Genomic DNA, 13,977 nt, shown 5'->3' on the forward strand with positions numbered 1-13,977 from the left:
AATTTAATCTTAATCTTTAATCCTAATCTTTATTGTGACTCTGTTTACTATAATTACACCTGAGTCACCTGGTGTATAAACAAGAATCCCTATTCACACTGCGCTGTGTGATCTAGAGAGAGCAAGATACACACACAATCATGTATTTTGTGTTCATCTGGACTGCTTAGTTTGTATAAGGAGAAACTCTACTGGTGACACTGATGTCACTTACACAGCACACAGCTGGATGCTAAAAATGCTAAACCAAAACTGATCTGTGTTTCTAAACTGTATAAGAAATATACAAGAAATAAATAAAGAGTTAATGAATGCTTTAGGCCTGAAATATTCAATAATTTTAAATACAGCAGGTAAAATTAGTTTTGAACACGTCACCAGTTTTCTAAGTAGATGTATTTCTAAATGTGCTATCGAGATGAACTTCTCACCAGATGTCGGTAACATCCCATCCAAACCACACATGCAAAGAAATCAAACCTATATTTAATATTTTCAATACTTTTGAAAAGTATTGAAAATATATTTTTCAAAAGTTAAAGTGAACAAAGGTAAGCAAAATCAGAGGACACTAGTTAAGCTCTGTAAATGTATTTTAGTTACTTAATTACAGTTGGTGGTTACTGGATATTGGGGGCACTTAAGACTTTTTGTGGGTTGCCAAAATACCCAGAAACGCTCCAGCGACTTTATATACATCACATGTTTAACATGAGGTGAAACAGAACAAAAAAGGTTTGGTAACCACTGGTTTAATCTTTAACATGTTGTATTTTATCAGTTCACTTTTTTTCACCACATCATTCTAAACCTAAATATGAACAAGTAAATCAAAGTATTTTACTTACAGTGGTGAGTTGAAGCCTGGCTGGGTGATACTAAGGGTGTACCAGGACAGCACTGGCATCAAAGTCTCTGAACTATTCTGGCAATTATTATTATTAAATTTGCTTTTTTTCCCCCTCACACATTTATTTATATGAAAGTTTACAGCCATTAAAAAGCATGGTTAAGATTGGTCCTTTTCAGTGCAAAGGCAAGTCTACAGTGCATTCCTGACTTTAAATTTATATAGAAAAAACAAAAGCATTTCCAAAAGTTTAATGCAAAACAATAACTTAAGAAAATTAACTTTTATTCTAAATTGTAGTAGCAATGGAGTTGGCCCTGTTTTCAATCATAATCAAACTGATTAAACTCTGATGTTTATGTGAACAACGAGCCAATAAAACCATCAGCCAGTAAAATAGAGGATTTGGTGCCATCTAGTGATCTGACACTGAATCAACAGAAACTTGAACAGCACAAAATCTGGAATAATGGGATATGATCTAATTATGGCAGTTACTAAAAAAAGGGAAATATGTGTGTATATGATGCTTGTTTTTAAAATCAACAGCTGATTTCCATCTCCTCTCCTTTTTTGAGTTTTTGAACAAGTGAGACAAAAAGACTGAGAGGTGTCACTTTCGCTGCTCGGCTGTCTTGTTGAGTCGTCGCTGTAGCAGGTAGACAAACACAGCAATATTCACGAAAAACTGGATTAAACCTATAGAGGAAATGCCGTAGTTCACATACAGGAAGCCCCCTATAGTAGGTCCAACTGTGCGAAGCAGAGATTGAACAGATGCGCACAGTCCCAGCATTGTGCCTGCAAATGAGAACAAGATTAAAACTGGCAATAATTCTTTACACTATTTCACAATAGGTTCACCTGTAGTTTTCTAAACCATTTTATTTGATATTATTACATTTTATCTTGGAATGCTGGAGTGTCTTTGCTTCTTTAAGTTTAAAGCAGCTTTATTCAAATGCAGTCACACATCAAGTGATCTAAAATAAAGCTTTTTAAAAGTAGAGCCTGTCAAACACCATCTGGTTGTAATAAAGTAAAGCGGGATGGTCTCACCTGTGTCAGAGGACGGTACACTCTTGGTGAGCATGCTGTCTGTGATGGCATTAAACACACTGAGAGAAAACATCATCGGGAGGATGTTAAAGCAGAACTGCCACACATTCTGTATATATGCCTGTACAGAGAAATATCAGAAATAAACAGTTTTCAGCAAGGGGTTCAATGGCACATTATATTCATTGCTAGGTAATTATGTTTAATAGGGGTTGCTGTCACAACGAGTCCAAAGAAATGCCTGCAGCAGAACTCTAATGGGCTGTGCTATTGATTAAGTTTTTGCTCTGGATTTCTATGAGGATTTTTTTTTTTACCCATATTGTTCATATTGTTTCCTGCCCTCCTTTTAACTGTTTCTTTTTATTCTGTCTTATACTATTGCTCTGACCAACTTTGAAGGACTTTGGTCAACTTTGATGTATTATTATGTGCTATAGAAATAAATTTTGATTTGATTTGATGACACTCCCCAATTCAGCTGTGAATCCAAATATCTGTCTTAAGGGGCTTTGGCAGTGTGGCAAAGGGGTTAACTGATAGTGAGGCCTGTTAGGGGCAGCACCATGTACGAAACATGTAAATGTGGCTGTTAGCATATTGATGTATCAATTCAAAGCTCTGCTATGAATTGATACAGTTTTACGCCCCAGTCACAACTGGTGGTTACCAACCACTTGGCAACCACCAGTTGTTGGAGAAAATTGAGTATTTCTCAACTAGTTGTGAGTGGTTCACAGTCCATTGGAAGTCCCAGCCATGCAGGCCTAAAGCAGTCACCAAGCACTTGATATCCTCTGGTCACCGAACGCTCTCCATTTAATGTTTGCGACGGACATTTTCACCTTTCACTTTTTCAAGTTAATTAGTTGACATTCCTTCCATGCAAACTATGAGTGGCCGCAGTACTCTAGCAGCAACCAAACCAATCACAAAGAGGTTTCGGCTGCAGCAACCTGTTTGTGACGGATTTCACCCGGTGCCAACCAGCAATCTCAAGCTGTTGAACAAGCTCTTGGGCTCTTATCTGAGCTGCTAAACACCAAGAAACATGAACACATTCATAATAATAAAACAAACAAAAAAATACCCTAACAAATTCACACTTGTACTTTTTTGAATACTTGTTCACCTGTATACAAGCACAATATCACAGAAGTTCAATACCAAGCAATAGTAAAAGTTGTAGTAAGATTTACTATTAAAAAAAAACCTCATGGTAAAAAAAAAAGGGGGGTTAAAACTTTTCATTTTATTTGCATCAAACAATGGAAACATTTTTTTTTTTTCATCAAGCTAAGACAAGAGTTTTGCTTCTTAAAAAGAAAAGCTATGGAGTACTTGAGTGAATACTTTCTCTCTAAGGGGTGTGTGCTTATGTTTTGTGCATACCTGAGCCAGTCCCACAAAAGAGGACACTCCAATGGATAGAAGCAGCAATGAATTGTCAGAGTATCTTGCCGTAAGCCGACCGATCACTCCTCCTTGAATAACCTGAACAAACATCTGGGTTTTGCTCATTTCATCTTGCAGTCTGGTATAAGCTTAAGCTCAACCCCCCAACATATCACATACAGTCCATTTGAAAAGTTTTCAGATCCTTTAGAGTTTTCTACAAAAAAAATAAAAAGTGAATCTTTTAGTCAGTGACCACTGGCTTCTTGGTAATCTCTCTGACAAAGACCAGACTACTTAGCTTAGCTATATTGGAATATCTTGGACGACTGTTGGTGGTTCCAAAAGTTCCCCATCTGACAATAAGAGGCTATCACAGGTTGGGTTTTTTTAGTCTGACAACTGCAAGACCTTAAACAGATCTGTAAGTAACTTTCCTAATTCATGAATTCAACTAATCACAGGTCTAATGAAGTTATTGAAGCATATTGGGGACTGTTGTTTCATGTAGGAACCATCAGAGATCAACCCCAAGTGCGAGCAAGGATACGTCTGCAAACACTGTGTTTTATTCTTTCAGTTGTTAAAGAAAAAAGAAAAACAAACAAAATACTCCAAAAACCTGTTCCTTAATTTGTCATTTAGTCTAAATTCAACAAGTGAATCATAAGTGAATTTTGGTCTGTAATATAACAAAACGTAGAAAACTTGAAAAGGCTAAAATGCACCAATTCATTTTGGATTTCAGTCTTACCATTTGGACGATGCCAAAATAGGCCATCAGGTAGCCATTCTGCTCAGGTTGCAGCTTAAAGAACTCCAGTGCAATGATAGAAAACATCACTTGAAAAATGCCTTCGAGCACAAAACAATTTTGTTAGATTTACATATGATTTATGATGACACCATCAAAGTTGGCTTTGTGTCTCTTTGTGGCAATTTAATTTTCTGTTTGCAAAATGTTTTCAGGGCTGCTTAAATGGCCTGTAAATGGCCTGTATTTATATAGCGCTTTTACTAGTCCCTAAGGACCCCAAAGCGCTTTACATATCCAGTCATCCACCCATTCACGCACACATTCACACACTGGTGATGGCAAGCTACATTGTAGCCACAGCCACCCTGGGGCACACTGACAGAGGCGAGGCTGCCGGACACTGGCGCCACCGGGCCCTCTGACCACCACCAGTAGGCAACGGGTGAAGTGTCTTGCCCAAGGACACAACGACCGAGACTGTCCGAGCCGGGGCTCGAACCGGCAACCTTCCGATTACAAGGCGAACTCCCAACTCTTGAGCCACGATCGCTTAACTTCAGTGCTGGCCTAATATGCTGATTTACAATGTTACAGTTGTATTCAAAGGAGCTTGCAAAGAAAAGCGTCTGGACTTCTTTAAGTTGCTTGAAGACGTTTCACCTTTCATCCGAGAAGCTACACCTTGGCTCAAGATACGCCTTGGCTCAGGCGATTAGAGGATCATCAGGGGGTCCTTTTGTCCCTCTGTGGGGGGATACTCCCACTAGGTTTAAATCTGGGACTCCCCACCATTTGACGCTTCTCGGATGAGAGGTGAAACGTCTTCAAGCAACTTAAAGAAGTCCAGACGCTTTTCTTTGCAAGCTCCTTAGATTACGATGACCTGGATGACTGAGAACCTTCACAGACATGTTACAGTTGTATTTATCTTGAAGTTATTCTTGGTGCCATTTGTCTAAAGCCTGCTCCTGTAAGGCCAACTTCCCTTTACACAAACTTGCTTCCAATTGGCTGCTCCTTGCAATTCCAGAAGGTCCAGTTGGGGCTTCTGTGTACTCTGCCTTGTTCTCAAATTATCGTGTTCACAAGGTTTTCACAAAACTTCAGGATTCAAACTCATCAGAACCTTTTAGTAGAAACACCTATGGTATCAATTTGAAACTCCTATGTTGCCTTTTTCTCGAGTTATCGCATTCACAAATCTGGGGGTCCATGCTGCCCACCTGCCTGCCCAGCAGGGTGATGACGAACCCCCATCGAGCCTTTTATAGCTGAGCCATCACAAGAGTATGAAGCCTGAACATTTGGCTCACAGATGTTTGACCAGAATTATTTAAAATTTTGTCCTGGTTTAACATGAGCATCCACAAATTTAGCTACATATTCATACCCATTTTAATACACATAAATGTAAATGAGCCCAATCAGAACATATCACCATAGGTAACCTCCAAAAACAAAATGGCAAAAAAGAAAAACATTTAAAGAGTGTGTAACTTAAACACAGTGATATTAGGAAGAGACACAACATTTGTATATTGCAAAGGCTTAAACCAAAACATCTTCACACTTCAAGTCTCACCTGATGGCAAACCTGCGACTATCTTGATAATGAAAGTCTGCATCACTGTTGGAAACTTCATCAGCCTCGTAATCTCACTCAGATTGAATACTGACTTTCTTCTGTTGTCATCTGAAGTAAAATCAAAGTGCAAGAGGTACAATTACCATCTCATTATGTGTTATGTGTTTCTACCAATAAGTCAAGGTAGGATAACATGTATGTAGAGAAGTCCCAGGGAAATTTCAGTGCTGCTCTCGGATGAAAGGTGAAATGTCTTCTAGCAACTTAAAGAAGTCCAGACAGTTTTCTTTGCAAACTCCTTTGACTACGATGACCTGGATGACTGAGAACCTTTACAGACATTCCATACCATGGCTTTGGATTATTTGCAACCAAAAGGTGACTCTCTCCAAACATCTCTAAAAATATAGATGTATTACCTTTTTTCTTTTTAAAATACATCTATATGGAAAAGAATGGCACACTGCAATTTTAAGCACATTTGAGTATGTAATTATGGAAGATGATACAGTAACACAACATCAGAGACTCAGTGGTATTCTGATAATAATCTACCTGGATTATTACATGGAATTTTAAAGACTGGCATCAACGGTTTGCTATGAGATGATCCCAAATGTGAAAGAAAGAAAAAAAAAAGTAAGAGCAGAGTCATGGTTTTTTAAAGAAAAAAATAACAAAAACTATGTTTGAGTGCAGCTGAGAGTGACAAAATCCAGTTGAGTAATTTTTATGTGTGCAATGAAGACAGCTAGATTCAAATTACCAGCTCATCCCTGTTGTTGTGATCATGAAGCCAAGGCCACTTTGTACCTAGACAGCTGAGACCATTAGGTTGAAAAGAAGTAGGTATGTCTTACCTGTAGTGTTGCCTCTGGTTGTTTCAGCTTTTGTATTTTTGGGGATGAACTTTAAAACCAACAGCAAGCTGAAGGCACTCCCTGCAGTACCAAAACATGCAGTAAACTTCTCCCTGAGAAATACAAAGTAAAGGTGCTGTATGGGGGACACTTTTGGTAAACACACACAATGACTGAATTCCATGTTTCATAAAAGCGCAATATTCCAACCTAAGCCAAAATGTCTTCCTAAACCAGAGATGTTTTTTATTTCCTTTGGCTCTGTCAAAGAGTCAATGGTTGCTCAGGTTGGTTTCACACCAGTGCTGCTGTTAATGATACACACTGTGACACTAACCCATAGAGTTTGCTCAGCTGTCCGCCTAATGTGGAGCCAACTATCATACCGATGCCAAAACACAGACCAAGCTTGGATAAGGCGTCGGCCCGTTTCTCAGGTTTTGTAAGGTCTGTAACAACCATTTGTGATGCTGCAGACACAGGTGGGACAAAGAAGAAAATCAAGTGAAACTTGATTCAGGATAAATAAAATTAACATTTAGAATAAATCTGAATAAATGTAAAAATAGTTCAGCCACATTGTTAGCAAAGGATAAAAAAAACGGTAGGTTTGATGCTCACCAGGGAGGACATGCATAAAGACTGTGGGGATTTTATGGATGAACAACATGGCTGGAGTGTCTGCTGTGGCCAGCAGCAGAAAGAAGACAACAGTTGAAGCACATGCCAGGGACAAAGCTGTCCGTGCCCCAAATAGATCTGCAAACCTGCCAAAAAAAAAAACAAAACAGACCCTACAGTCACATTTTTCTACACTGTGTTCCGACTGTTGGCAAACAGTAAAGAGCAATGTCCAAGCAAAAAATAGCGAACAGAAACTCACCTTCCAAACATTGGGCCCCCGAGCAGCTGAATAACTCCAACTGTAGTTTGCAAATAACCAAACCACAACGTGTCGAAGCCGAGCTTCTTTGCCAAATACTATAGAGAGCAACATAAGTAAGTGACCGTTATTTTTTTGTGACAAGTGGTCACAAAACCGAGTAAAATAAATAAGGAAATTAAACACCATAAAAACAATACAAAAACAATTTAAGATCAAAACGAAAATAAAAATCATTAAAAGTATCAAAGAAAAGCCTGATTAAACTAAAAAAAGATTCTTAACTGGTTTTAGAAAGAGTCCACAGAGTCAGCTAAAGTTAATTGTTGCGAGAGACTGCTCTAAATCTCTGCCCTTTTGTATGTGGAATGACCATTAGATTCTGAGCCTGTCATCAAAGCCTACAAGCAGAGGTGTGCTTGGTAGAAGATAAGGCAAACAGTCCGGAGCCTGGCCATTAAGTGCTCTGTATGTGAAAACAAATTGTAGAATCTACTGAGAGCCAGTTTAAAGAATATAAAATGGTAGTGATTTGAGCTCGGCTGCTGAATGTGTTAATAGTCTTATTACAGTTCCCTTGCTTTATTGCTTTCGAAAGACATTAATGAGAATTTACCCAAGCCAGAAAACAAGGCATTACAGTAATCTAAGTGCAATGATGCAAATGCATGACTAATTTTCTCCAGATCCACCAAAGAGACCATATGTTGCAATTCAGAAATGTTACATAAATTAGAAAAAAAAACAGGAAAAAGACTCTCCTGGTAAGATAGACTTTACTGCCAAAACCCAGAGAAGAATCAAATATTACACCAAGACTTTAAACACTGGATTTAACTGCTGAACAAAATGAACTAAGACCAGTTTAAGACGAGGTCATTGTTACAGAACCAATCACTAAACAGTGGACTATCCAGCTGTTGGACCTTAAAAGACATGTACAACTGAATGTCATTAGCATAGAAGTGATAATGAGTGTCAGAAAATAACTTGTGTCTTGACAGACACAATAAAAGTACATCCTTGTTTATGCCAGTCAAGAGTTCGCATTCAAGGCCTTCCTCTTTTTTTTTTTATTGATTCATAAACTTTAGAAGAACTGTGAACTAATACCCAGCCAACATACCAAGGCCAACATTGGGTAGATGTGGATGAACTGTGGGGGTGTGTGGGCAGGGCAAACCCACAGTCATCCCACCCAAGACCCAAGTGGGTGTGCTCACACAGGAACCACAGCAGTTTTGCCCTTTAGGACCCCTGTATGGGTTTTCTAAGGGTAAGTTCACTTTCTGTATTGATGTTGTGGGGCAAATTTGCTACTGCTAGAAATGTGCTTAAGTCGGACAGCAGGGCCAAACCCCTAAGATCAGCGGGACCTTCATTTCTTTTCTATAGAACCATGAGCCAAAACACATCGCACTTCTGCAATGATAGTTTGGAAAAAAAATAATTTAAAAAGCAGAGAACTCCAAAAGCACCCAACCTAAACCCTACTGAAGCTGTTTTCACACATTAACTTAAGTTTTTTGAAAAATTTTGTCAGAAGCGTTTGTAGCACACAACATCACTACTGTACATATATCAGTTTGGGCGAGAGGACTGGGAGTGTGCAGGACACAAGACGAACACTTGTTTTCTCATTAGGGTAAATTGGCACAATATGATAGGGAGTATCTAATTTAATCTTGGCATTGTCACATGCACCTTTATCAGATTAAGAGAAAGGTTCAGAACTGCATTTGAGCAAATTGCTTCAGATAGTTTGGGATGAGCATGTCCTTGGAGTGAGGGTAAAGTACCCAAGACATGCTCAGCATATGTAGGAATTATTTCAAGACGGCTCAAGGTAACCTCATGAACACCCACAGCCATTATCACAGAAGTGGCTCCTTTGTCTAAACATTGTGCAAATATTTTTCACTTTGAAACACATTGGCTGGTTTGCTTGCCTAGTTCTGTGTAGGTTATCTCACAATTTAAATGGACTGTTTTGCTGAACAATGCAGAAACACTGTCACTGTGGCACTCACCTGGCCCGAGGTAGAGCTGCTACCAGTTCAAACTAACTTCTTTTTATAGGATATCTTTAGCAGCAGAGTCATGTCATGTAAAATGGAAAGTGGTGACAGAAAAAGAGCTAAATGCCAGGTGAATCAATTTGATTTAAATGGGTTGCATTGTGTTGCAGGTGAACATTGGCCTTATTTGAGGAAGGTGGTGCTGCTGGTGTTAGAGTTGGTGGAGGTATTTGGTGGCAGCAATGAGTGTCCTGCTATGCCTTTTTGTTTTATCATATCTCAGCTTTGAGTTCAAAGTTGGGAAGATTTTACGTCACAGAATGAGAAGTTTTAGAGTCACTTATGTTTACTGCACTATGACTAGACTATGACTAAATGATGTGTTAGCTTATATTTTTAGATTATTATGAAATTTAAATTTCTGCCAGTTTCCTGCTGCTTCTTTTCCAAAATCCTTAATTTACATTTTAAAACATGATTATTTCCATTATGCCACATACATGTAGTTCTATTTAATCTATCACATTTAAAAGCTTATAGTTAAAAGGCGTTTTGATGCTTCCAATCATGTAATTTTGACTCCTGTTTCATGTGTGATAAGTGTGCCAAAAACTACAAATTTGTGCCCCTGGAAAGACAATAAAACATTAACTCATGTACAAGTGGCCTTTCTATGTGGAGCTTGCATGTTCTCCCTGTGTTTTCTTTCTAGCTTCCTTCAACAGTCCAAAGAAATGCATGGGGTTCGGTTAACTGGTGATTCTAAATTTGCCACAGCTGTGAATGTGAGTGACCCAAATTAGAATAACTGGAAGAAAATACATGGGTAGTATTCGATAATGCATTTCTATACTGCAGATTTGTTTTGTGTATCCAAATCTGTTGACTAACTTTATGTTTTCGATCACTGCAGTGGAACTAAATTTTCAATATCTGTTCTTAAGTATGAAATTTAGTAAAGATCCTAAGATTTAGCAATACAATACAACACTTTGCTACGTGTACATACTGGCATAGTTCTCATCCATACAAAGTATAAATACTGCCTATGTTCCTGAACAGCCACATATCTGCTGCTTTAACAAAGTGAATTTCACAAGTCTGGGACTAATAAATGTCATCTTATCCTATCTTATCTTGTCACAGTGATTAAGCACATTTCAAAGCAGGATGCTTCACTGTGTGTCACTGATATTCAGTGATATGAATACCCCTTCTCCAGTGTTTACTATAAGTGTATGTAATAGCTACTGTTAGTGTTTCATATAAGACCAGTGGTCATTCTTGCACTCTTAATTAAAACGAGATTTTCAGCCATAGCATTATCAACGTCAGTAAATCCAGCCTCAATCATAACTGTGCGCACTAAAGGGAATATAGGGACATTTCAGCTTCTTCTTCTTCTTCCCGTGTCATATACTCACAGGGGTTACTGAGAACTGTAAAAACATCCATGTGATATCCAAAGCGGCGATGAGATACACAGCGTAAATTGTTGTCATCCTCTGTGAATCGTCTGCGACATTTGAGGAAACAGAAGCTTTGTCCGTTTCCTCGTTTCTTTCACCTCTTCGACTCATTTTTGTTCCTTGCTGACAACAGCTGTAAAAAAAACCTTAATGTGTACTCTCTTCAACAAAAGTAAACTGGCAGACAAAAACGTCATTTGATCTAGCGACCTCTTGCACAAATTGTTAGCCAACCGGTACTCTGGTTGTACTTTGGAACATAAAGGCGTTACCAAGTTTGACGTTAGTCGGTTATGAAGATAGTTTCCGGTCTTTACACTGTTTGGTCATCGGTACAGGCGGACCTATCGCTGTCTTTATCTACGTATCAGCCAGAGCAGCTGCTAAAAAAAACAGCAATGGGCACGTAAACTTCTATGAAAGAAAATCCTCAGGAAGTGATGCTTTCAGGAACTCCTTCTAGGCTCGTACATTAAAGCATTTTCGAGATCTGTCATTTTCCCTGTCTCGTTTCGAGCATAACATTGATGTTGTTTTTTTAATATGATACAAAACAACATATCACATGTCAAAACTGTAAGATCTTTTTTATTGAAAAATATATATTTGGGTTAATTTGTTTCTCGCTTTTTATAGCATTAGAGTTATTCAACAGTTAAGAGCCTCGTTTTTGTGTTTTATCATTTTATACTGTGCCAGTGTTTCAGTGAGAAACAGGTCTGTTGGAATATCTGCAGAATGGTTTTTGACATTCTCTTGTTAAAATTTGTGGAAATTGAGCTCCCAGTGCCATTCAAATGTGTTGTTTTATACATCACTGAGTTTGAAGTGGGAGGTGTGGTGTATTCATAATTGTCTCTGGTACATTTGTTGTATGGGCAGTATGTGTTCGTTGTTTGATTGTGTAATTACGCGTTACGCACTGGCAATGCATGCCGGGAGATGGTAATACAGTGAGTAAAGAGTTGGTCTTACCGCACTACCACTAAAGTTAAGTGATGTAGACCAGCGGGACTATGCTAAAGTGAGAGATAGCTTCCACAACTTTTTCATTGTCAGGAAAAATGTTGTTTATGAGCGTGCACGTTTTAATATGCGCAAACAAGGGCCGAATGAGACTGTTGATGCATTCATGACTGACTTGCATGCATTAGCAGAGCACTGTAATTACGGACCGCTCCACGATGAGCTGATAAGAGACAGAATAGTAGTGGGCTTGGCCGACACGAGGCTGTATGAGCTCATGCAGATGGAAAAAGACTTGGACTTGGATAAAGCTATAAATATGGCCAAGCAGTCAGAAGAAATCAAAAAGCAACAAGGTAAGGGCAGAGGTCACTTCCTGTTTTGGGAAGTAAGGTCAGAGAAGCTGCGCATGGTGACGGTCTAGCCGTGTAAAAGTCAAGCTAAGAAAGAAGAAATAAGCCCTAAGTTCCAGTTACACCAGTTTGTCTACTTGCAGGCCAAAGTGGTATGTTTGTTTATATTTTGTGAATTTTATATTGTAATATGTTTTAATGCTGAAATATAATTTTCTTGTACATTTGTATTCACCAATTCTACGGTGTACCTGTACGTTAAGAGAAGCACAGTAAACATCAGTAAAGAAGAACTCTCGTGTCTCTCGTGTATGTGTACAAGCCGGCATACAAATGTAATGCAAGTAAATGCGAAAACAGCTGACAGAGTGATGCAAAAGCACGACAAAACAAAGTTCAACATGTTCAAAAATAAAACTGTCAAAACACAACAGCAATATAGCAAGAGACAAAGTAATAAATGCTACAAGTGCGGAGGCTCTCCACATCCGAAACCCGAGTGCCCAGCAAATGATGCAAAATGTCATTTATGTGGAAAAAAAGGTCACTACCAGCGCATCTGCAGACAAAGCAAGACAGTGCAAAGTATTGAGGAGGAAGAGGAGCACGGTTTCTTCCTAGGCTCAGTTTCCAGTGACGGCCAGGCGTGGACAGCCATCATACAAGTGAAAGATGCAAAAATCACTTTCAAACTGGATACTGAAGCAGATGTGACTGTACAGGGAGTGCAGAATTATTAGGCAAATGAGTATTTTGTCCACATCATCCTCTTCATGCATGTTGTCTTACTCCAAGCTGTATAGGCTCGAAAGCCTACTACCAATTAAGCATATTAGGTGATGTGCATCTCTGTAATGAGAAGGGGTGTGGTCTAATGACATCAACACCCTATATCAGGTGTGCATAATTATTAGGCAGCGTCCTTTCCTTTGGCAAAATGGGTCAAAAGAAGGACTTGACAGGCTCAGAAAAGTCAAAAATAGTGAGATATCTTGCAGAGGGATGCAGCAGTCTCAAAATTGCAAAGCTTCTGAAGCGTGATCATCAAACAATCAAGCGTTTCATTTAGTGATGGGCAGATGAAGCCCCATGAAGCACTGAAGCTTTTCATCCAATTGGTTCACCCCAACGCGAAGCTTCATGAAGCTTCATTTGCTCTAGCAGGACACCTACTGGACGTAAAAATAATAGCTGGCATGAATTTGAAGAGTGTGGCATTTTGCACACAGCCTGTAAATGTCAACAACAAAAGGAGTGTGTAAAACATCTATATTGTAGTGATGGCAGTATACTGTGTATATTTATAGTGGCAGTATGGGAAATGATTATTTGGAAATGCTTGAAATGGAAATGATCATTTACTGTGAGGTGAGGTGTGGTTGGGGTGTGGACAGTAGTTGTGCTTTTGTAACGTTGAGGTATGGACAGTCCTGCCTGTTCACATTTTATTCTGTAAAAACTAAATTTTCACTGCTTTTATGGCCTTTTTAGTGGGGAGAACATAGCTAGGATTTAATGATTTAACAAATCTTTTGAATCCTTTGTCCTCCACAATGCTAAATGGCTGGGAGTCCTCAATCACCATGCTGACCAGGTCTTCATCTATTTGAGATTGTTCTCCTGAGGAAAGACAATAAAGACAAAGCACAAATATAAATATCACACACGTAACTTATAACAGTTGTATAATATTGTTATATCATTTAGTAACATTACTGCATGCTATATTATCATTGCATTTGATGGCTCACCTGGTCTTGCTCCACAATCGGTGTTCCTCTT

General features: G+C 38.8%; 1 protein-coding gene across 2 annotated transcripts; it reads right to left on the reverse strand.

The window, feature by feature from the left end:
- Positions 1-575: 575 nt before the first annotated feature.
- Positions 576-11,293, reverse strand: slc67a1 (solute carrier family 67 member 1). 2 transcript variants are annotated; one of them, XM_082529408.1, is made up of 11 exons: positions 11,149-11,293; positions 10,832-11,009; positions 7,390-7,487; positions 7,128-7,273; positions 6,844-6,976; positions 6,507-6,619; positions 5,644-5,754; positions 4,059-4,159; positions 3,302-3,403; positions 1,910-2,030; positions 576-1,651 (listed from the first exon to the last, which is right to left on the reverse strand). In XM_082529408.1, exons 2-11 carry the CDS (start codon positions 10,985-10,987, stop codon positions 1,464-1,466), a joined length of 1,269 nt encoding a protein of 422 aa, XP_082385534.1. In that variant the 5' UTR covers positions 10,988-11,009; positions 11,149-11,293; the 3' UTR covers positions 576-1,463. The 2 variants fall into 2 exon arrangements, with proteins under 2 accessions (XP_082385534.1, XP_082385533.1); XM_082529407.1 differs by having other exon boundaries at positions 10,832-11,293.
- Positions 11,294-13,977: the final 2,684 nt, after the last annotated feature.

The sequence above is a fragment of the Aulonocara stuartgranti genome, assembly GCF_965226115.1.
Source record: "Aulonocara stuartgranti genome assembly, chromosome: 1".
In the NCBI taxonomy this organism is placed as follows: Eukaryota; Metazoa; Chordata; class Actinopteri; order Cichliformes; family Cichlidae; genus Aulonocara; species Aulonocara stuartgranti.